This window comes from Eriocheir sinensis, chromosome 38 (genome assembly GCF_024679095.1).
Source record: "Eriocheir sinensis breed Jianghai 21 chromosome 38, ASM2467909v1, whole genome shotgun sequence".
NCBI classification, from domain to species: domain Eukaryota; kingdom Metazoa; phylum Arthropoda; class Malacostraca; order Decapoda; family Varunidae; genus Eriocheir; species Eriocheir sinensis.
The window spans coordinates 14,082,776-14,107,584 of NC_066546.1; the positions used below are offsets into that span (position 1 = coordinate 14,082,776).

The 24,809-nt window shown below is 45.0% G+C and overlaps 1 protein-coding gene across 1 annotated transcript; it reads right to left on the reverse strand.

Moving 5' to 3' along the window:
- Positions 1-985: 985 nt before the first annotated feature.
- On the reverse strand, positions 986-21,687 carry LOC127008709 (acylphosphatase-2-like). Its single transcript, XM_050881049.1, has 4 exons — positions 21,480-21,687; positions 8,392-8,518; positions 3,230-3,360; positions 986-2,383 (listed from the first exon to the last, which is right to left on the reverse strand). Exons 1-3 carry the CDS (start codon positions 21,523-21,525, stop codon positions 3,246-3,248), a joined length of 288 nt encoding a protein of 95 aa, XP_050737006.1. The 5' UTR covers positions 21,526-21,687; the 3' UTR covers positions 986-2,383; positions 3,230-3,245.
- Between the last annotated feature and the right edge of the window lie 3,122 nt (positions 21,688-24,809).

The following is a 24,809-nucleotide window of genomic DNA, read 5'->3' on the forward strand; positions in this document are numbered from 1 at the left end:
TGACACCATTTCTGAGTTGCGGGACGTAATGGTATTGTTCATCATTTTCATTTTGATCTGTTCGTGAAACCTGCATTGAGAACATTTACCAGCATGCATCTTCGTCATCACCATCATCATCATCGTCGCTATCATCATCCTGTATTGTGCAACTGCAGGACTTATCCACGTTTCTCAGCCTATACAAACATTATTTTCAGGGAACAGCCATCAGCAAAGTCTACAAGGGCATATCTTTTTTTCATTCCGTATCTATCGTAATGGTTTATCCTCTTTCATTTCGTAAAGTTCATTAGGGTTTATCCTCACTCGTTTTATAAATTTCGTAAGAGTAATTTATTTTATCTCCCAAGCGGGGATTCTCCAGCAACCATATTTTCCCCTGCTCTCGTGAGGCGTGTGATAAATACCGTTTGTTGTGGACGTGATGCTCAGAAGCTGATGGACTTACCCGCCTGAGCCGCCTGACCTCCGTGAGCTGCGGCGACATCCTGCACGCGTGATGGTGGCTTCCGCTGGTGAAGATTAGGTGGCCACATGGCAATGCTAGCGGCGGCAATAACACTGGTACCATCTTTCGTCAACATCATCATCATTAGTAATAGTAGTAGTAATAGTAGCAGTGTTAGTGGCAGCAACAGCACTGGTACCATCTTTCATCGTCAACATCGTCATCAGTAGTAGTAGTAGTAGTAATGGTAGTAGTAGTCATAGTTTTTGTTGCTCTTGAAATACAATATTGCAGTAGAAGGTTATGGTTCATCCTTACCCTGCTCGGTCATCCTCTGTTTTCTTTTCTGCGTTTGTCTTTCTAATATGAAATGTCAACTGACTGTATCGTCCCTGAAGGAAATTTTTGACAATCGAATTTTCAGGAGCCTCCCCTTTTTTCTCAACGTCGCTCGTCTTAAAAGTAAGTTTGAAAAAAAATATAGATAGACAGACAGATAGATAACAAAAGATTAAGGGCAAAGAAACACCATGATCCCGTATAGTGAAAACTTTATTTTATGAATCAAAAATAAATATTTGACAAACAAGACATAGTACTGTAAATTTGATCAGCTCCATCACACGTCTCTACAGTTGCCACACGCTGCGAGCCGAGGAATGCCGCGTGCTTGGGTCATGCTTGGCGGGGCGGGGCGGGGCGGGGTTGGATAGAGTAGTGGTGGGGCATGACACAGAAAGGTAGGATCACGTCGGGGCAAGGGGGAGCAGGGTAGTGACAGGGCGAGATAGCGGCGGGACGGGATAAAACGGGGCACTGGAGGAGGCGAGGTAGTGGCGGTGGCGGGGACGGGACGGGGTAGGATAACACCGGGGACGGAATGAGCGGGGTAGGGTGGTGAGGAGGGTGGGGTGGGGCGGGCTAGGGTAGTAACGGAGGCGTGACGGGCCTGGGTAGAGACAGGGGGCGAGGCGGGGTGGGCGGGGTAAGGTAGTGTCGGGTACTAGGTCGGCTGAGTTTTCCCCCCACAGTTGACTCCTTCTTACAGTCAGCCAAGAAAGTAAATCCTACCCCCGGACAGAAGTATTAGGAAGACTCAGCCCCGTACTGCATCATCGCTAGTTTTCGTTCACTTTTCTGTTCTATCGTTCAGAAAGTGGTTGGTATTATTTTGAAGAGCAACTGTACCCTGCTTTTTTACGACTTGTAGCTTTGAGAAATACACGTCACAGCTATTTATGATTGAAGTCTAAGATCTCACGAAACTTCAGTAATCATGAGAATATAACTTTTTTTACGGCGGCATCCCTCAGCGAATCATCGTCTCTATCAATACCTTTTAGGCAAATATATTTTTATCCCTTGAAGATTCAGAGCTAAGCTTCTTTACATGCATAACTGACACCTAGGAATGAAAATAAATGGTAATGAACACAAAACCTCTAGATTAAAAAGCTAATCTACGAAGACGTCTCGAAGAGTGAAATATGGAGGTGGGTGAAGAGCAAAAATGAGGACTGTGTGTGTGTGTGTGTGTGTGTGTGTGTCTGTGTGTGTGTGTGTGTGTGTGCGCCTTCCCAGAATCACGCACTTGGATGTTGTGGGAGTGGGACAGAGAACGGTTCACTCCACATCACCATCATCATCATCATCATCATCATCGGCACAGAGGTTAACGGTCAGCTCACAAAAACGTTACCTGCATTGGCGTCACTAAATGCAACACAATTACCAACACTTTCTTTACCTTTCCCATAAGACAGGAAGGTTTGCATAACGTATTTTGGGTGTGAAAGGAGGAGTCGTTCATCATTCTCAGGTTATTCTTTGCCGGGTGTGATGGTGGCGGTGCGGGGAGGCGGGTCTGGCTGGCTGGATGGACGCGTCTTGGCTCACACACACACACACACGAACACACTCTCTACGGTGACTCTGCAATGATGGATTTTGGTATTATTCACTCATTCATTCATTCATTCATTTGTTTGTTTATTTACTTATTCCATTTTTTTAAGCATTTTTTGTCCTACTTTCCACAAAAAGGATCATTCATTCACCCATTCATTCACTCATTCATTCACCCATTCATACATTCATCATTCACTCATTCATTCACTCATTCATTCACCCATTCATTCATTCATTCATTCATTCATTCATTTGTTTATTTACTTTTTGTTACATATCTGAAGGCGATTTCTTTGTTTTTCATCCGACCTTTCCTGACACAAAAACAGATCGCCTCGGGAAGTCCATTATGATGTTAATAATTGATTGTCTGCCAGGTTATGAACAGAACATCAAAGGAAAACCTAATCTGCCTCAGTGTACCGAAATCTACCCGTTCAAAAACTAATGATAATCTGAGGGAACGCCAATGTTACTCATGAATCAAGTAAACTGTCATCAACGGCGCCAAATCGTCGTTCTCGGCCTCTCATTTTTCCCGATTTCAGCCAACGTATCAACCGCCTCAACGACAAAAGTAATGATACCTATTTATATTTATCGTTAAAATTGTTAATCATAGAGGGTTTTGTGCAGTCATTATGCGTTATAAATGGGAAAATCAAATTAGGCTAGTACGATATCGCGGCATCCCTGACTATCATAAAGAAAATTCAGACATAAAAATAATGCTATAGTATCTTCTTAAGCCACTAAAGTGTAACAAAACAAGGCACATCATCGACTAAAAGAACAGGGGTATTTGTTACAGCGTCCCACAAAATCCATAGACGCTAACGACACTAACGGACACTTTTCCTGAGGACTTACTGCGTCACACGAAGACTTAGAATCTGAGGAAGAACTTGGGGTAGTCCGGCCTGATGATGGCTTGCTGGTTGGTCAGTTGGCAGCGCTCGATCTGGCTCTCAGGGCTGCCAACCTCGCTCAGCCACTTCACCCTGACGGAGAAGGAAAGCAGCGTTGTAGAGTTGACCTCCTGATGTAATGACCCAAGCCACTGATAAAGATTAGTTGGGTCGGTGTTATCAAACGCCTCCGCTTCTCACATCAACTATTTCCTAGGGCCAATTAGGAGATATGAGGGTTTGTTTTTCGTTGGTGACTCTGAGGCTTTGTCATTCTACCACCAGGGCCAAAAACCTACCCAGGGAAACGACCACCACGACGAAAGCCTTGTCGAATGTAGTGATACTGAGGTTTTGTCATCCTACCACCAGGGCCAAAATCCTACCCAGGGAAACGTCCACTCCTACGAAAGCCTTGTCGAATGTGGTAATACTGGGGCTTTGTTATACTACCACCAGGGCCAAAAACCTACCCAGGGAAACGACCACCACGACGAAAGCCTTGTCGAATGTGGTGATACTGAGGTTTTGTCATCCTACCACCAGGGCCAAAAACCTACCCAGGGAAACGCCCACCACGACGAAAGCCTTGTCGAATGTGGTGACTCTGAGGCTTTGTCATACTACCACCAGGGCCAAAAACCTATCCAGGGAAACGTCCACTCCTACGAAAGCCTTATCGAATGTGGCGATACTGAGGTTTTGTTATACTACCACCAGGGCCAAAAACCTACCCAGGGAAACGACCACTCCTACGAAAGCCTTGTCGAATGTGGTGATACTGAGGTTTTGTCATCCTACCACCAGGGCCAAAAACCTACCCAGGGAAACGACCACTCCTACGAAAGCCTTGTCGAATGTGGCGATACTGAGGTTTTGCTATACTTCCACCAGGGCCAAAAACCTACCCAGGGAAACGACCACTCCTACGAAAGCCTTGTCGAATGTGGCGATACTGAGGTTTTGCTATACTACCACCAGGGCCAAAAACCTACCCAGGGAAACGACCACCACTATGAAAGCCTTGTCGAATGTGAGCACTCTAACCCGTAGAGTATTCTTATGGCTTGACGTTTGAGTGTCCGCCTCGGGTCTTTGGGCAGTCTTACAGTCCAGTACAGCACTTTGTAAGCTCCCCAACCAAACACAAAACACGACAAAAATTCCTTGTATAGTGTTTTTTTTTTTTTTTTTACAGCAGAGGAGTCAGTTCAAGGGCATAAAAAAAGGTAACAAATGTGAAAAAAAACACTATACAAGGAATTTTCGTCGTGTTTTGTGTTTGGTTGGGGAGCTTACAAACGTGCTGTACTGGACTGTAAGACTGGCCCTTTATCAGCGTCTCAGGGTATCAGGTCACCTCTCCTCCCGAAATTGACCTCTCTTTCGGCCACCTCTTTTGACCCTTTTTTTCCCCCTTTTCCGTCTAATCTCCTTTCCGTCTTTCCCCTTTCCCGTCTAATTTCCTTTCCGTATTTTCCCATTTCCACCTTTCCCCTTTTCCCTCTGTTCTGTCTTTAAACACTTTTCCTATGCATTTATCCCTCACTCCTCCCCCTTCCTCTTTCTCCCCTTCCATATCAGTTCCCCCTTCCTCTTTCTCCCCTTCCATATCAATTCTCCCTCCCACCATGTCACCTAAACTCCCCTCCAATTTCTCTTGTCTCGGCTCCCTTTGTCCTCATCTTCTCCATTTCCTTCTCCCCAATTGTGTCTCAGAATCACCCCCCCAAGAACCCCTCCCCCTGCACCCTTCTCCCCCTCCCTCTTTGGATCAGTTGGCACCCCCGCTAGTGTGAATATGGTGTTAGGTGTCTATTATGCTGGCAAGTGTCCGCTACCACCATTTGCTACTACTACTACTACTACTACTACTACTACTACTACTACTACTACTACTACTATTACTACTACCATCATCATCTCGTTGTTGTTGCTGTTGTTGCTGTTGTTGTTTTTGCTATTGTTAATGTTCCTCTTCTTGTTCTTGTTGTTGTTGTTCTAATTCTCGTTCTTTCTCTTTTTCTCCTTATTCTCGTTCTTGTTCTTCTTTTACTTCTTTCTGTTTACTTTTATTTCTTATTCTGCTCCTCCTCCTCCTTCTCCTCCTCCTCTTACTACTACTACTACTACTACTACTACTACTACTTTCACCCCTACCCCAACCACCCCCACCCCCACCGTCTGTCATATGCAATTAATCACTGCCTTGTCGTGTTTCCCTTCCCAGTAAGCCTTGTGCTGCTGGGTCTGTTTACTCTCCTTGTTTGTGTATGCGTGAGTCAGCGTGTGTGTGTGTGTGTGTGTGTGTGTGTGTGTGTGTGTGTGTGTGTGTCCTCGAAGCGGTAATGTAAGACGATCGTTAGGAATTGCTGTGATAATACATTCATACATATATACATACATGCATTCATACATATATACATTCATCCATGCGTTTCATATTCAATTGTTTTCCCCTTTTCACACTTCAGTATAAAATCGCAGTCAAGTCGCACCCTCGCCTTACATACATACATTCATACATACATACATAGCTACATAAGTTTATACATACATACATACATGCGTTTTTTGTGTGTGTGTGTTTCCCCTTTTTCATATATCTCTACCACCTCTCCTCCCGAAATTGACCTCTCTTTCGGCCACCTCTTTTGATTCTTTTTTTTTTAGGAGCAGCGAGTAGCGGGCTTTTTTTTTTATTATTGTTTCCTTTTTTTGTGTGCCCTTGAGCTGTCTCCTTTGTCGTAAAAAAAAAAAAAAATATCCTCTATCATATTTCCCTTTTCAAAATCAATGCGCAGTGTAGTCCCTCCTCTCCTCAAACCCGTAACCTATATACCCTTCCCTCTTTAAGGCCCTTCAGTGCGGCCCTTCCCCTACCCTAAACTTGCCCTCCATGCCCCGTTTATCACTCCTCTAAGACGCCTCTGTTCCGCCGACCTCACGCCCTATAGGCACTCCCTGTCTTTGCCTCTCCCACCCCGTCCACCATACACTACGGTCACTATTCTCAGACCCTTCCGACTCTTACATCAACTCTTTTAAAAGGCTGAAAAGGAAATCAGTCGTGTTCTAGTTAGTGTGTTTTTAGGTTCATGGTTCAGAGGAAGGGTCAAACTATATACCACCATGCAGGGTCGTAAAATTAGCCATTCAAATGCCCAAAACTCTATATTCTCAGACGCTTCCGCTTTCTTAAGTACGAAAAAGAGATGAGGCGCGTTCTAGTTAGTGCGTTTTTAGGCTCATGGTTCAGAGGAAGGGTCACACTACGACCAGGGTCTTAAAACTACCCCTACAAATGCTCAAAACTCTCTATTTAAGTACGAAAAAGAGATCAGTCGGGTTCAAGTTAGTGCGTTTTTTGGTTCATGGTACAAAGGGTCAAACTACCACCAGGGTTTTAAAAGTATGCCTGCATATGCCCAAAACCCCTTCGAAAGACCTGTCATGCTTGTGTGCTTGGGCGCCGATATGTTAAAGGATATGACCGACCACTTCACAGACCCTTGCCAACGCCCAACCATCCCTGTCTCATACCCCGGTCAGTCTTCAGTTCCCCGCTCCCTCAACCCCCTCTCGTCGCCTCAGTGCAACAAACGTATACCTCACAGCGGCTCACTTCTCTGCCCTTATCTTGCCTGTCACACCTCATCTATCACTCCTATTGCTCTCCCATGCCGCCCCTCAGCACCCCATCCTCTGTCCTCTTTCTTCACGCCCCATCCATCAGTGGCCAGCATAAACAGCCTCCCTTCTGATCCCTTTTCCTGTCCTCCCTGTTCTCCCTTTGTGCTGCCGCCTTCTAGCAGTCTTCTGGGGCCTATCTTCCTCCTCTCTGCAGACGAAAACACTCTCCTGGTTGTTTATTTGAGCCTCCTCCCCCACTTTGCCCTTTTCTAAACATTCAGTAACCTTCACGAACAAACCGTCGACTTTAACATATCTCTTTTCTCTTACCCATTTCCTTTGTAACGCTACCAAAATAGTGTCCACTCTTTCTATTTTAGCATTTTTTATACTTTGTTCTCTTTACTTTGACAGAACTTCATGTATAGAACGTCGACTAGAAAATACTTCCTTGTTGTGTTATTCCATCATAGCATTCGTCAAAGCTGAACTAAAGCATTTCACAGTCTTACCTATTCTGTATCCCTTTCCCTTTTTCTCTCAACCCTCAATAACCTTCAAGTACAAAAAAATTCGACAACAAACTCCTTTTCACAGTCTTACATAATTCTGTATCTCTTTCCCTTTTTGGCTCAACCCTCAATAACCTTCAAGTACAAACCTTCGACAACAAACTCCTTCCTTGTTATATTCTCTCTATCATTTCATGTATAATATATCTGCTTCTTCACCTTCACTAATGCTGCGGAGATGAGCACTGAGGCCACGCGAATGGTCAAGACTTTAACTACTTCTCCACTATATCCTCTTAATCCTCAATTATCTTCACTTTCAGATCTACGACATCACACTGCTTCCTATCCTTTCCGCCCTTTCACCTTATGCAGCAATCCGTCACACTACCAAAACATTCTACAGTCTCTCCCAGTCTCCCTTCTAAGCCTCCCAGACCTTCGACTTCAAACAACTTTCTGCCAGAGGTTAGGTTAGGTTAGGTTAGGTTAGGTTAGGCTGGCCCCATACTCTCTCCTTTCCCCTTGCCCAAACACCCTCAGCCTTCCCCAGCGTCCCTTCTAAGCCTCCCAGACCTTCGACTTCAAACAACTTCCTGCCAGAGGTTAGGTTAGGTTAGGTTAGGTTAGGCTGGCCCAACACTCTCTCCTTTCCCCTTGCCCAAACACCCTCAGCCTTCCCCAGCGTCCCTTCTAAGCCTCCCAGACCTTCGACTTCAAACAACTTTCTGCCAGAGGTTAGGTTAGGTTAGGTTAGGTTAGGCACTCTCTCCTTTCCCCTTGCCCAAACACCATCAACCTTCCCCAGCGTCCCTTCTAAGCCTCCCAGACCTTCGACTTCAAACAACTTCCTGCCAGAGGTTAGGTTAGGTTAGGTTAGGTTAGGCACTCTCTCCTTTCCCCTTGCCCAAACACCCTCAGCCTTCCCCAGCGTCCCCTCAAAGCCTCCGCCGCCCTCCCTGTCCTCGAGCACACTCACATCTGGTCTACGTTAGCCTTGGGACCTTGGAGACGGCCCCCCACCGTGCCCGTCTTGTTGTTCTTGATCCAGCCAGTCAAGTCCAAGCTGTCTGCCGTATCCTTGGCCGCCTTGATGAAATTGCAGCCTGCCGGAGATAAGCATTCATGAGAGAGAGAGAGAGAGAGAGAGAGAGAGAGAGAGAGAGAGAGAGAGAGTTGGGGGGAGAGAAGGAGAGTTAGAAAGGGAAGAAGAGGGAAAGGAGAAAGAAGGGAGTCGGTAAGAGGAGAGAAAGGAGAGATATAGATAGATAGAAATATAGATAGACAGAGAGAGAGAGAGAGAGAGAGAGAGAGAGAGAGAGAGAGAGAGAGAGAGAGAGAGAGAGAGAGAGAGAGAGAGTTAGAAAGGGAAGAGGAGAGAAAGGAAAAAGAGAAAGAAGGGAGTCGGGAAAAGGAGAGAAAGGAGAGATATAGAAATAGATAGACAGACAGACAGACAGAGAGGGAGGGATGCAGTAATAATATAAACACATGATTACTTATACGAATGTTATTTTCAGAGTCTCAAAGTTGAAAGTGCAGTGTTTTCCTTTACGATTTTGTGGACATTTTTTTTTTACTTATTTCTCTCATTTATTTATTATTGTTTATCATTATATAATTAGTTTTTTTTTTTTGTTATATTCCAGTGTTCAGTGCGATTTCAACATTTTTTAAAACACAAATATATTCAATGCAAATGGACTACTATTAACACATCGTAAAAACAACAACACATTAAAACAATAAAACTATCCAGAATGCTACGTAAAATGAAAGAAATATAAAAAAAAACTTGATAAAACTTGATAAAAGAAGAGACAGAAGAGACAGGAAGAGATACAGCCTCATTGTGGTGGCGGTGATGGTGATGGTGGTGGTGGTAGTGGTGGTGATGGTGATGGTGGTGGTGATGGTGGGTGGCGGAGCGGTGTCAGGTGAAGATGACAGAGAGGGCTGGGTGTCAGGAGGGGAAACAAGAGTGCCAGAGAGAGAGAGAGAGACGGGGGGGCGGGGAGGAGATAGAGACGGAGGGAGAGGAGAGAAAGGAGAGAGGGGAGGAGGAGGCATGGGTGTCCTCGTGGCTCTCTCTCTCTCTCTCTCTCTCTCTCGTTGTTGTTGTCTGGCTCGGTCTGGCTAGCATGTTGTGGGCAGATGTACCGCTTCTAGTTACTATAATAATAATAATAATAATAATAATAATAATAATAATAATAATAATAATAATAATAATAATAATAATAATAATAATAATAATAATAATAATAATAATAATAATAATAATGGTATAATATTCTTCTCGTTCTCCTTCTTTTTCGTCTTCGTGTTGTTGTTGTTGTTGTTGTTGTTGTTGTTGTTGTTGTTGTTGTTGTTGTTGTTGTTGTTGTTCTTCTTCTTCTTCTTCTTCTTCTTCTTCTTACTATTATTATTATTACCATCATCATCATCATCATCATCATCATCATCATCATCATCATCATCTTTATCGTGAAAAAATCCCTCAACATGTTCACAGAATTTGCCTCGCGTTTTATACGAGGAAAAAAAAATATGTTGCTATCTTCACATTTTCCTTCCTTTGTGCAATATCCTGTTACAGCGAAAATTCTTGCTCTGTAAATATATACTTGGACTTTTTACTCTTACTTATGTGTTTTTCTTGCTTCACTTTTGCTACATTGCTTTGGTGTAAATAAAATAAATGTAAAGAAAATAAGAATGCTCTCCTTAGATGAGCTTCAGTTCCACGTAGCCGCCGCCACTCAAACCTCTTCCCCTCTACGTGTCTGGCACAGTGACTTCCTTCATTTTTATCTCATTTTTTTAAGTAATGCGAAACCGCTCCTTGACCTCGGGCTTTCCCAATGCACTGCCCGGTACTGAGAATGTCGCGTCTGAGGGAATTCCAATTTTCTCTCTCTCTCTCTCTCTCTCTCTCTCTCTCTCTCTCTCTCTCTCTCTCTCTCTCTCTCTCTCTCTCTCTTGAATCACTGAACTACTGGGAGACTGTTGCGCATTCCTCGTCATATCTTTCAGCTTCCAAGATAACACACTTAGGTCGGTATACGCACTCGCTTCCGCTTTTTCATGTCAATTATTACCAAGGTTCGAAAAGGAGATGATAAGTTCCCCATGAGTATTTTTTTCAACAACAACTGTCCCGCGGTTCATATGGTCGGTTTCGGAGTAGTCAACCAGTAATCATTCATGTTAAAGACGATGAATTCCTTGAAGTAAGCTGCAAGGTCGGGGGTCAGTGTGTGCCTCAGTTCTCCTTCAGGATGCTGGCGGTGCGAGAGTCTTTCACTGCACCCATCCCGTCTGCTGCGTTGCCCTGATATATATGCCCTGGTAAACTCCCGTAGCAGCCATGGGTCAGCATCAGTTCCTTCAGGAGTTTAATTATGCGAAGTGTAGCCCATGGACAGAATAAAACAACGTAGTCTGTTTTTGGAGAGGCTTACAGAGAGAGAGAGAGAGAGAGAGAGAGAGAGAGAGAGAGAGAGAGAGAGAGAGCACCCATTTACCCTACAACCTCTTGGCTTATAATAATTCTACAAATGTTTCTCCCCTCGTCTAGGTACGTGACTGTGTCTGCGTCGGCAACATACAACTTGGCACCCCGCTACACTCCCCGCCCCCCATCACCCCTACTCACCCCAACACCCCTCCCTCCGTCACGCGGGGTGGTGACTGTGGAGGGTGAGGGGTATGGGGTGAGGGGAGGGTGTGGCAGGGGTGATGTGGCGTGCCAGTGTCGTCCCCCGCTGCCTCTCCGGGTGACTAGGTGTGTGCGCGACCCTCTGAATGGTGACTCACGTGTCTTACTCATGACGAAGGTGTTGGCCTCCCCTCTCTCTCCCTCCCTCTCCTTCCCTCCCCTTCCTCTCCTTTCCCTCACTCTCTTATTTCCTTCCCTCTGCCCCTTACCCTCTCCCTTACTCCCACTCCCTCCCCTTCCCTCTGCCCCTTCCCATCTTCCTCCCTCATTCCTTCTCCTTGCCTCTGCCCCTTCCTCCCTTCCTCCCTCTAACCTCTGTCCCTTGCTCTCTCCCTCCCTCATTTTCCTTCCCCTTCCCTCTGCCCCTTCCTCTTCTTTCCCTCACTCTCCCATTTCCTTCCCTCTGCCCCTTCCTCTCCCTCACTCCCTTTCCTTCCCCTTCCCTCTGTCTCTTCCTCTCCCTCACTCATTTTCCTTCCCTCAGCTCTACTTTTCCTCATTCCATTTGTGTTTTCCTTTTCCTCCTTCCCTCTCCTTTCCCTTTCCTCTGCCCCTTCCTCTCTCCCTCCCTCGCTTACCTTCCCTTTCCCTCTTTTCTCCCTTTCCCTCATTTCTATATCATCGGTTTTATTCTCGAAGGAAAGTAAGTATAAGGTGCGGCTTCCTTTGCTGGTAGAGTTAAGACGCGCTTGGGTTTGACGCGGGGGGAAGGCTTTATCTCAACACAGGGTTCTTGATAGGGGCGTAAGGCTTCCTCTCGTTACTGATATTTGGATAAGGGGTATCGGGCTTTGTCTTTTTATCAGCTTTTTTTTTGCTAGGGATTTAATTAAGTTTTTTTTTGTTGTTGTTACAGGCTTTGTTGATTATTATGTTTCGTGTTTTTTTTTTATATATATGAATGAGGAGATTAGCTTTCCTCCTCCTCTCTCTCTCTCTCTCTCTCTCTCTCTCTCTCTCTCATTTTATCTCTCTCTCTCTCTCTCTCTCTCTCTCTCTCTCTCTCTCTCTCTCTCTCTCTCTCTCTCTCTCTCTCTCTCTCTCTCTCTCTCTCTCTCTCTCTCTCTCTCTCTCTCTCTCTCTCTCTCTCTCTCTCTCTCTCTCTCTCTCTCTCTCTCTCTCTCTCCCCCTCATCACCCCAACACCTCCACGCTGCCCTATCCCTCTCCCGCCCTGCCCGTCACCCTCCTTCGGCCTCCCCTTCAGTATATTACTCACGCCGCGACCTTTCCCTGTGGCCCATCCATCACCCGTGCCTGTCGCCTCCTGCCAGGGCCGCGATAGGACGATAAGGCGCTCACAAGTTTGTTTTATGTGTGGGGAGAGTGATGACTTATGTGCAGTCTCGTCATGAGGATATCCACGGCCTATATTCTCAAGCATTTCGACGCCAAAGTGCACACGTTTAACTAGGCTTCCGTAGGTGTTGTGGCCATTTTTAGGGATAGTTTTATGACCCTTGTGGTAGTTTGATGATGCCTCTGTACTATGAACGTGGAAAAGCACTAATGGGAACACGTTTAACCTCTCTTGTGAGCATTAGAAACAGTGTATGTGGGAACTCGGAAGCGGTCAACGATACCAACCTCAGTCTTGGTGGTAGTTTGATGAAGGCTCTGTACTATGAACGTGGAAAAGCACTAATGGGAACACGTTTACCCTCTCTTGTGACCTTTAGAAATAGTGTGTATGTGCGAGCTCGGAAGCAGTCAACGATACCAACCTTAGTCTAGAGTTACAACGTTATTTGTCTTTTCTGTGTATTTCTAAGAAGGAGAAAGAAGGAAATTTTTTTTTTTTTGGTCAGCTATCGAGCTTATCAGTATTAACGTTTTGAGTAAAGTTGAACATGAAGCATCCGGTTAGATTTGAGGTTACAGCTTTTCATAATCATTTCCCGAACGTCATTATCGGTAGGAAAGAAAGAAAAGGTTTGACGTCAGGTTATAAAAAAAGTCTTTGTCGTATATTAAGCTGTTAAGTGTAAACGCTCTGAGTAAAGTTAAATGGGGATCGTGGAATTAGATTTGTAGTTGTAGTTTATCATAATTGTTTCCTGAACGTCGCACTGATAGATTAGAGAGAAAGGATTTTGCGCAATGTCTGAATGTTCATGTCAGATATTGAGCTTATAAGTGAAAGCATTCAGAATAAAGTTGTATAGGAATTGTGTGAGTAGATCTGAAGTTACAACGTATCTATATTATTTCCTGAACCGATAGAGGAGAGAAAAGACTTTACGCAATATGCCAAAGATACAGACGATTGAAGTTGGACAGTACGATGCAGTAAGAGGCAGAAATACCACAAAAGGCCATTTACAAAGCATAAAAAGTAAACAGCGAATTGCCGGTTTTCGTATAACAGGTGTAATATCGTTCTTTCTCGTAATATCTTTCGGAGAACCGGGTTGCACTTTTTTTCTTGGCCTTCCTCCTCCATCATAAAAAGAAGTATAAGCGGGTTTTGAAGTCAGTGAACTTTGAGCCCTACACGATCAGACTCAAGAGGGCAGTGTTTCCATCCTGAAGTCAGTAGATTTTGTGCTTTGTGTTTCAGTACTAATTTAAACCTACTGTGAAGTCAACAGGATCAACCGAGGAGGAGGAGGAGGAGGAGGAGGCTGAGTTGTGGGAAGCAAGAAGAGCAGGTGGTAGAGCAGGAGTTGGAGGAGGAGGAGGAGGAGGAGGAGGAGGAGGAGAGGAAAATGGATGAAGAGGAGGAGGAGGAGAAGGAAGAGGAGAAACAAATAAGATTGAACACTTTGAAGTCAGCAGGATCAACCGTATAAGGAGATTCAAGGCATTAATGTAACCAATCTGAAGTCAACAAGAGATCTTAAGACTGTACACGATCTAAGGAGCAGTGTTAGCAGCCTTAGGTCAGCAATCTTAGGCCTGTATGTTATTAGCTCCAGGGCGACAGTGTATCCATTAAGGGGACAGCAAGCTCTGGCCATCATATTCTAACTATCAGCGTAAAAATCCTGTGGTCAATAAGCTCTGAACTGCAAAGAGATTCAAAGTATAGCGATCTCCTCCTTTGATGTATTATTTCTTAAAGAACAACAAATAAAATACAGTAAAACGCGATGTAGCACTTTAAACAATCCGGACTCAGCAAACTCGGAACTATATCAAGGTTCAAAGATGCGACCTCCTCCCTTGCTGTACCATTTCTATTATAACAGTGAATATGGAACAGTAAAACGCTAAGCAGCAACCGAAACACTGTACATTCAGCGGGCTTTTTTTATTATTGTTTTCTTTTTTTTGTGCCCTTGAGCTGCCTCCTTTGATGTAAAAAAAAAAAAAAAAAAAAATCATCAGACTCGGCACTAGGAGTCTGAGGGCAGCCACTCTTAACAATGAATATGGCACAGTAAAACGCTAAGCAGCAACCGAAACACTGTACATTCAGCGGGCTTTTTTTTATTATTGTTTCCTTTTTTTGTGCCCTTGAGCTGCCTCCTTTGTTGTAAAAAAAAAAAAAAAAAAAAAAAAAAAATCATCAGACTCAGCACTAGGAGTCTGAGGGCAGCAGGGTGGTCAGCAGGTGTCAGGCACAGCACGAGCGTCAGGCATGTGGTTGTGTCCGCGCCGCCAAACACAGCTGGCCGCCCGTTCCCTCCGCTGCACGAGTATATTTAGATCGGCATTATAAGACACATTCGCTTCTCACATCAGCTATTTCTAAAGGTCAAAGAGGGGGTCAGTCGGGTTCTAATGAGTGTTTCTTCAGGCTCATGGTACAGAAGGAGGGTCAAACTACCACCAGGGTCATAAAACTACTCCTGGAAATACCCACAGCTCCTACGAAAGCCTTGGCAAATATGTGTTCTTGGGCGGCGAAATGTCTTATTATACGAAACATTAAATAGGTCAGTATAATAAGATACGTTCGCTCCTCACATCAGCTATTTCTAAAGGTCAAAGAGGGGGTCAGTCGGGTTCTAATGAGTGTTTCTTCAGGCTCATGGTACAGAAGAAGGGTCAAACTACCACTAGGGTCATAAAACTACTCCTGGAAGTACCCACAACTCCTACGAAAGCCTTGGCAAATATGTGTTCTTGGGCGGCGAAATGTCTTATTATACGAAACATTAAATAGGTCGGTATAATAAGACACGTTCGCTCCTCACATCAGCTATCTCTAATGTAAACTGAAGATGTGGACTCGTAAATAGATGGCTTTTCTATTATTGTTTTGCTTCCTACGACTATTTTAATACTTTTTTTCTTACTTCTATATTCTTCAAACTTCTTACTTTTATTCTTTGTATATATTTCATTCTCTTACACTCTTCAGACTTCAGCTTTTTGCTTTTTTTATACGTTTTTTTATGTCTTTTGCCTCTTAGGGTGATCACCTGTCTTCTTTTTTCCCTTCACTCCTCAGCAGATTGGTTCAAATTTTGTACACTGCTAGGAATGTCTCTAGCCTCGTTTTTTTTTCTCATTCCTCATTATTTATTCTTTTTTTTTTTTATTCATCATGTTTCTTTCGGTCCTCGAGTGACTGAAAGAGTGATTACATTAGCGTGAGTCAGGTCAGGGAGGAGAAACGCCAGACGGGGACAGGTACAGACGAGGGGGAAGGTAAACAGTAATCCATCGCAGGGTCAGCGGGACGGTCTGTCATTTTCCTGCCAACCGATAAATCCTGATGGCTGGGGCTGTGTCGTTAAGTTCGCCCGCAGGTGCCATCCAACTTATTTTTTGTACCGTCAATGCTTGCTTTGCTGCGCCGTTCATCCTGTTCCTCCCTGCTTGCCCACACCAGTCACTGAAGTGCTTGCTGACCACCCTCATCCCGTTCTTTCTAAAGCAATAATCGTCCGTGTCCACCGGGGCCTCAACACGTGCTGACCAGCCGTGCACAACAATAGTGGCTGGTGCCCCGCCCCGCCCCAGCCCCGCCAAACAAGGCGCCCTGGCACCCCGTGCCCGCTGCCCCGCCAAGGTTACAGCTGGCAGGCGGCTGACGGACCACCGATGATTTACAGTTTGCATTATTGTTGCCGTGAATCACACCGGCAGAGCGCCAGGCCCCGCGGTGAGGTGACAAACAGGCCGCGCGCTGCCAACACCACAACGGAGTTGCATTACACTCACGTGTATTAATTGATAGACACTTTGTAGAGGGATGAAAGGAGCGGCAACGACAGGAGGTCATGACGCGGCGGCGAGCGGCGTAGTTACAACTCTTCGTTGATATTAATGTATAAACAATTAGTGAAAGAATGAGAATCATGGGAATATATAATGAAGCTGCGGTCTGCGGCGTAGTTACAAGACCTTCCTTGTATTAACAGATAGATTAGTGTAGGACTGACATGCCCGGCGTGCCGGGGCAGGGTTCGCGGCGGCCGTCAACGCAGCGCTATATAAGAGTCTTGTGGCGTCGTAACACAAGACGCGTTTCCTTTAATTAATGAGGCGAGGCAGATAAAAGAGAAGGCTAATGGACGCTGCAGCTCCGCGGGGTGAATCACGCTTGGTAAACACCATTAGCCAACGCGGCCACTCTTAAAATAAGCAATAAACTATCTTCATGGCGAATTAAATCCTTGCTGGGAGGCGGGCTGGTGCCACGGCCGGGGCGTGACTCACAGCGGCGACAATTTACAGCCGGGAGAATAAAGCTTTTTTTGAGCGGCGCGAGGCTATTTACGATGACTTTTGATATATTCCACCATATCATTTTCCTTCATTATGTGCTACAGTTTTTTATAATTTCATATAATTTCATATAATTTCATAATATTGAATAAAGCTCGTAGAGTAAACATGACTTGTGTTCTTGTGCGTATGTGTTCGTGCGGCTGGTGGAAATAATAAACGCTGTGCCGTATATTTAACATGAACTTGATTTCAACATGTGTAACAAAACATCAGTGAAGGGTAAAACAAGCGCCAGTATGCATTTCTTATGTTGGGGGTCAAATGAGTATTGTGAAAATGAAAGAGGAAGAAATAGACTTTTTTTTGGGGGGGACGAAGCCTCGACTTGTTAAATAAAAGATAATCCACGCAACGTTTTCACAATTTCATACAAGCCGTAAAACTAGAATAAACTGATATTGTAAGAAAACATCAGTGAAGGGTAAAATAAGAGCCAGTATTTATTTCTTATGTTAATTGTAGGTCAAATGAGTATTGTAAAAATGAGAGGAAGAAATATACTTTTTTTTTGGGGGGGGACGAAGCCTCGACTCGTTAAATAAAAGATAATCCACGCACCGTTTTCACAATTTCATGCAAAGCCGTGAAATTAGAATAACCTTTGATGTTTTCTGTCCGTGTCCTGAGCAGGGTTGCCAGATTATCGTATTCACCACATTGTATTCATCCTTTTTACGCCTCAAACTCTCGTACCTACACAAACGACGCAAGAAAATTGAAGTTAGCGTTAAAACTCCTATTTATTGATGCTTTTATGTGCTTTTTTGCTATAGTCATTGGTCAGAAACTACGACAATACAATGCGATGAGTACGATAATTTGACAACGCTGGTCCTGAGTGATCTGGAGCGAGGAAGGCCGCCGCGTCCACCGCCCTAATAACCAGGCGCCTCTTGACCTCGTTCCTGCGCCGAGTCAACAAACTATTAATGAAGTCTTAAAAAGGAAGATAACGAGAGGAAAGAGTTGGAGATGATGTAGTTGATGTTGGAGGTGGGGGAAATAGTTGATGTTGGAGGTGGTGGAAATAATTGATGTTGGAGGTGGTGGAAATATTGATGTTGGAGGTGGTGGAAATATTGATGTTGGAGGTGGTGGAAATATTGATGTTGGAGATGGAAGCGTCTGAGCATTCCAACCTGCCCCCCCCCCTCCCCCCCCTCCCCCCTCAGTAATAGGAGATAGAGAAGAGCAACGGAAGAGTTAAAATAGCGGAAAGAAAAGGAAGAAACAGGAGAGAGAAAACTGTGCACGGAGGCAGGTTATGTTAGCAAAGGAGGTGGAGGAAAAGTTGAAAGAAAGCGAAGAGGAAGAAGAAGCAAGGAAAAAGAAACGTAAGAGGTCAGGAAGGAGTGGAGAAGGAGGAGGAGGAGGAGGAGGAGATAGAAAAGTGATAGGAGAGGACGAGGAGGAGGAAGAAGTAAAGGTGGAAGAAGAAACAGAGAGGGCGATAAAAGAGTATTAATTAACCTCCCACGCATATTTTTCCCTCTAATAGTCTAAATAAGTGAAATTTGGTTAACCTCTTTTTTTTACGCATCGCTGAAGAACACGACAAACACTTGGCATCGTTCACATTTTCTTCTAAGATCTGAATTAATTGTCACAGTTCTTGTCTTGTCCTTTAGAACTTAGATTAGCACTTAGAAAAACGAATTAGTGGAGCTTTTTACTAATTTATTTTTTACCTTCTTGAGCTTTTTACGGGTCCTTCCCCTGACTTGATTCATGTAGGTTCTAAAGGAGTAAGTTATTAAGTCAATCTAATATTCATCAACTCCTCTAACTTAATTCTGGCTTCATATTGCTTGATTTATATTGATTTGTATTTGTATATGTATTTGATTTGGATTGATATCGATTCGGTGTATCCCCCCATTGACTGACTGATTGGTTGATTAGTTGGTTGATTGGTTTATATTGATGGCGATCTTAACAACTGCATACATGTTTGTTTGTTTGTTTGTTTTTTTGCGTTGTCTCAGTTCAATGGAGCGTTCAGAAACTTTAGTGTTGTTTTCATTCTTTTTTTGTGTGTGTTTTTTACATATTTTTTATCTTCGTCGCGCTCCGGAGATGTTTTGATGTCTCGGCGGCCGCGTGCTTCAAGGGAAAGAGAGACGTGAAGGGAAGGAGACCACGTGGGAAGCTTCCTCATTACCAGAGAGAGAGAGAGAGAGAGAGAGAGAGAGAGAGACCTAATTTTAACCCTCACACTTTCCTTCTCCCCTTCCCTTTGATTTCCTTCCCCTCGTCTTCCTCCCCTTCTGTTCCGCGTCCCTTTTTGTTTGTTTTCCTTTTTGCTCTTCCTGATGCTTCCTAGACCTAACCCCCCCCCCCCCCTCCCCCAGGTCATGTGCGCGTTTTCTTCGTTGTAGCTTTGGACTAACACACACACACACACACACACGTTAATATGTTCTTGTACAGTCGGCAAAGAAAGTATCGAACACGTATGGATCGATTGGATAGAATGTGAGCGAAATCTATAATGGTGCTGTGTTGGTTAGGTCTAGTCATTCACGCACCTAACCAACACAAGTCTATAGTTTTCGTTTAGTTTTCGTTCAGATTCTATTCGGTCGACGCATGACTGATAGATACTTCTTTTGCCGACTGTACATTGCCTAGCTAACTCGTACTGGTGACCCTGTGTTCCTGTGCAGAATTTTGCGTTTCTAATTGCCAGGTTGCAGCAAATTACCTGCATTTCGTTGGGGAATCATTATGCACCAAGACTGTTTTGCTTTTCTTTTACCCAATGTATCGTTAATTAAGTCGTTATGTGAAGCCTGTGTGATTTAGGGCTGTATGTTATGTTACAACCTTACCATGCAGGCTCGTGTTGCTGCTTTACAAAACGTTACTTAAGGATTCACAAGAGTATACGGAACCTGTTATAAGCTAGTCAGCCTTCACATAGCAACTTATGAGACCCTGTTACTAACCATCTACAATCACCCTTGTCCACCCCCATAAGGGAAAATAAGGGTGTTAAACGAAGAACAACAAGAAAAAAGAAAAAGAACAAGAAGAATCACCTCCGTCCAGCCTCATAAGGGAAAATAAGGGTGTTAAACGAAGAAGAACAACAACAAGAACAAGAACAAGATGAATCACCCCCGACCCCCAATATGTTCCTTCCATTTGTAACTTTGCCATGTTTACGCTGAGCACCTGACTGTTTGGGCTATTCCATTCTTCCACTTCCATTCTCTGCCAAGTATGTGTTGCTGTACAGTTACAAACACTACGCTGCCTGGCTTGGTATGCTAGGCGTGTGTTGCTAAATTGTTGCATGGCACGTTACTACATTGCTTCGCGCTCGCCGGATTGCTGTATACTGCGTTGCTGCCTCGTCATGATCCTGTGTCTTGGCCGTGCCCTGAGTCCCCGCTCTAAAATGCCCACCTCCCCTACTTGCCCTCTTCCCCTTCTCTCCTTCTTCCTCTCCTCGTTCTCTTCCTTTCCTCGTCCACGCCCCTTAATGTCCTCTTTCCCTCCTCGCCCTCTTCTCCTTCTCTCCCTCTTCCTCTCCTCGTCCTCTTCCCCTCCTCACCTTCTTCCCCTTCTCGCCCTCTTCCCCTTCTCGCCCTCTTCCCCAGCCTTCCCTGCCTCGATTCCCTCCTCTTACTTTACGTTAATTCTCGCTATGTTGTTTTCCTGCTCTGCCAAAACACCCTCCTCGCCTGTCCCAATTCCCTCTCACGTGCTTCACATAATTGTCTCGCTATGTTCAGTTCTGTGCTTTAGCCGTGCCCGTCTCTCTGTGCCAACAATATGCCTACCTTGCCCTCGTCTCCTGCCTCTCCCGCCTCTCTTCACTCGCGCCTCATTATCTGACAGCGGCGGTGATTTAGAGGAGCGATGGGAGGGCGGCCAAGACTCGGGGAGCTCCGTGCCTTGTAGAACGCCCGCCCCTCTCTGCCTTGTGTTGTGACGGCGGCGGTGTGTGTGTGTGTGTGGGGGGGGGGTGATAAGAGATGGTAGGGGACGGAAGAGAAGGAAGTAGATAAAAACTGTATAGATAAGAGGAAAAAGGACAAATAGGAGGAGGAAGTGAGAGGAGGATATAAAAGAGGAGACTGGAATATGTGCGTGCGTTTGTGTGTGTGTAGGAGGTTGATACGGAAGGGAAGAGAATGAGATAAAAAAAACTACGAGTATAAGAAGGAAAGAAGCAAGCAGGAGAAGGAATAGGAAGTGAAAAGCACATAAAGGAGCCTGGAATACATGTGTGCGTGCGTGTGCGTGTGTGTATAAGGTTGATACGGAAGGGAAGAGAATGAGATAAAAAGTAAATAAAAGAAAAGAAGGAAAGGGGAGAACAGGAGGAGGAGGAGGAAGTGAAAAGGACATGAAGGGTTGTATTATTAGACATTTCAACGCTCAAGAACACATATTTGACAAGGCTTTCGTAGGAGTTTTGGGCATTTCCAGGAGTAGTTTTATGGCCCTGTTGGTAGTGTGACCCTTCCTCTGTACCGTGAACCTAAAGAAACACTCATTAGAACCATACTGCCTCCCTCTTTGACCTTTAGAAATAGCTGATGTGAGAGCTGAAAGTATCTTATAATACCGACCACAGGAGCCTGGAATACATATGTCCGTGCGTGTGTTTACGTGCGTGCGTGCGTGCGTGTGTAGAGCCCATCAACTCACCTTGCACCTTACCAAACACCTCATAGTCCACAGAAGCCATCTCCATCTCGGCGGTAATCCACGGGGAACACCTACGCGACTACGCTAACACACTCGTGGGCGGGGCGGCAACCAACCAGCCTGCGACTCTCACGAAGGAGGCGCCGAAGGAACCTGAACCCTCAAGGCGACACGTCCAGCGGCGGGAGGGCGACAGCTACTTACTGGCAAGCCCTCAGCGGTGACAGAGCAAGACCTCCTCCGCCCCTCCGCAGCCCCCCACAGCCCCCGCGCCCCGCCTGGCTCCCCGCGGCCTTCCCTGGCACTCTCCCAGCTTGTGCCTCCCCCCGGGCCTCCTGCAGGATCACTAGAAGCTTCCCGCCACCCGTAACACCCCCGTGGCATCTAGGTAATTTATATCGCCATCAGTAACCCGCCGCGTCAGGGCTCTCGGGACGGTTTTTCGGGTTCCAACGCGCGTGTCTATCAAAAGGGCGTGTTTTTGCGTCGTGAATGGGGAGTTTTGTCTTAATTCTCTGCATGTTCTTGATCTTATTCCTTCTTAAAATTCGCATTCTATCTTTTTCATTTTCATCCTCAGCAAAATCATGTAAACAATCTTCTTTTCTCTAGCAGAAGGGCGTGTTTTTGCGTCGTGAATGGGGAGTTTTTGTCTTAATTCTCTGCATGTTCTTGATCTTATTCCTTCTTAAAATTCGCGTTTTTTCTTTTTCGTTTTCATCCTCAACAAAATCATGTAAACAATCTTCTTTTCTTTACTTCCATTTCATCTTTTCCTCCGCTTTTTCCTTCATCTTTTTTTCTGACTGCTTGTGAGACTTTTCATAACGGAGACAGACAGACAGACAGACAGGCATATAGATAGGTAGTAAGGAGGAATTGGAGGAAAGGAAATGTAAAGTATATAGATAGTGAGAAGAATGGGAGGGAAATGTGGGAGATATGTAGAGAGATAGTGAGGAAGAATGTGAGATATGTAGAGACAGTGAAGGAGAATGTGAGATATGTAGAGACAGTGAGGGAGAATGGGAGATACGTAGAGAGATAGTGAGGAAGAATGGGAGATATGTAGAGAGATAGTGAGGAAGAATGGGAGATATGTAGAGAGATAGTGAGGAAAAATGTGAGATATGTAGAGAGATAGTGAGGGAGAATGGGAGATATGTAGAGAGATAGTGAGGGAGAATGGGAGATATGTAGAGAGATAGTGAGGGAGAATGTGAGATATGTAGAGAGATAGTGAGGAAGAATGGGAGATATGTAGAGAGATAGTGAGGAAGAATGGGAGATATGTAGAGAGATAGTGAGGAAGAATGGGAGATATGTAGAGAGATAGTGAGGAAGAATGGGAGATATGTAGAGAGATAGTGAGGAAGAATTAACTTATGCTTCCACTTTCATTACTATTGCCAATGCTGTATGCTGTCATTACACAACACACCCCACTGGTAAAAGGTGTTAGGGTATATATTGTAGGTGCGCGTGGCCTCAGCGCTCACCTCCGTCGCATTAGCCCAGTGGTAACGTTAACCTTTATTATTTTTTTTTTACTTGTGTGTATGTGTTTGTTTGTGTGTGTTAATAATGTAATACTACTTAGAAAGACGGTGTTAATGAGCCTGTGAGATAGATGTAGTGTTGAGCGTGGTGATATATTAGATGGTGGTGGAGGTGGTGGTGGTGGTGATGGTAGTGGTGGTGGTGATGGTGGTGGTGTTGAGCATGGTGATATACTAGATAGTGGTGGTGGTGGTGGTGATGGGTGGTGGTTGTGTTGATCATGGTGATATACTTGATGGTGGTGGTGGTGGTGGTGGTGGTGTTGAGCATGGTGATATACTAGACGGTGGTGGTGGTGGTGATGGAGGTGTTCGCGGTGATGGAGGAGGAAGTGATGGCGCCTGTCAAGTTATTTTTTCTGTCTCGTGACCTCGACGCCTCAGTTCCTGTTTATCCGCATCATTCCTAATAGCGCGCAAATTAAACCGAAAGACTCGTGAGCAACAAAGGAAAAAAGCTACCTGTCAGATCAAAATATTCGCCTAAATACCACCCAATCAAAACAGCTGTCCAGATTGTAAACACCACTAATAAGAAGCTGTGAAGGCAAGATTTTTTTTTTTTATTTCTCACATGTCTGTATACTGCCAGTGTGACGAAGATGAGCACCAAGGCCACGCGTAGCTTTAGATATGCTCCACAACTTTACCTGCTTATATATTAGACGGCAGAATAGTTTTTTTTATGTGCTGTTTGTGGCGCCGCGCCGGTAGGCTCTCCTTAGGCGCTTCTTGAACGACCCCTGCCTGTTAGTGGCGCAGGCGAATTTTATTTATAGTCGCTGCCGTGATGTATGACTCCTGCTTGGTCCATGCTGTCCCCCGGTGCTCCTCTTGACCGACGTCGCTGAAGTTAAGGTTGATTGAAGATCCGGACAACAAGTGGGTAGTCTTCCTGCACTATAGTGAAACCAAATTGTCGAGTCCGTTTTGGCGTTGGCTCCCGCGGGTCTATTTCTCCCCTCTGCTCTGCCACACAGTCCCAACACCTATTTTTTCCTCTCATGTGTTACCTATAGCTTACATATGAGAGGAAGAGATAGGTGTTGGGACTGTGTGGCAGAGCAGAGGGGAGGAAAGGACCCACGGAAGCCAACGCCAGACCGGCCTCGACATATTAGGGAGACTATAGGCGATGGTTGAAAATGTCAGCTGGGTCCGTGGGCTCCCAAAGTCCGAACGCTGACCACTCAACCACCGCCTCTAAAAAGGACAGGTAAACAGACAGACAAAAACAATGTCACCCTTCTCGCTATAAACGCGGATGAGGGTAATAATTAAAGATAATTGCCAATATATCACATTTTTTCACGTGTTGCAACGCTGGGTCGTCACTCTGAGCTGGCACCACTGTCGCTCAGGCCACCTCGTGATCCCTGGCTGGTGGGTCCCTCCTTTCCCTGTTTCTTGAGTACGATGAATGTTTGTAAGGTTCGTTCCCTGCTCTCTCTCTCTCTCTCTCTCTCTCTCTCTCTCTCTCTCTCTCTGTTTTTTTTCCTTTTTTCCTTTTTCTTCATCGTTCTCTTTCTCCTTATTTTTTTCTATATGGCTTTCACGTTGTCGTTTTCATTCTCTCTCTCTCTCTCTCTCTCTCTCTCTCTCTCTCTCTCTCTCTGTTTTTTCCTCTTTTTCCTTTCCTTTTTTGTTCTCTTTCTCCTCATTTTTACCCATTTGTCTTTCACGTTTTCGTTTTCATCTCTCTCTCTCTCTCTCTCTCTCTCTCTCTCTCTCTCTCTCTCTCTCTCTCGTCAGCGGCACAGGAAGCCATCAT

Bases quoted from the DNA above. Each gene is read 5' to 3' on its own strand.
- LOC127008709 (XM_050881049.1), bottom strand. From the start codon at position 21,525: ATGGAGATGGCTTCTGTGGACTATGAGGTGTTTGGTAAGGTGCAAG. The intron at 8,519-21,479 runs GTGAGTTGATGG...TATCTCCGGCAG, and splicing joins GGTGTTTGGTAAGGTGCAAG to GCTGCAATTTCATCAAGGCG. The intron at 3,361-8,391 runs GTGAGTGTGCTC...CTTCTCCGTCAG, and splicing joins AAGGCTAACGTAGACCAGAT to GGTGAAGTGGCTGAGCGAGG.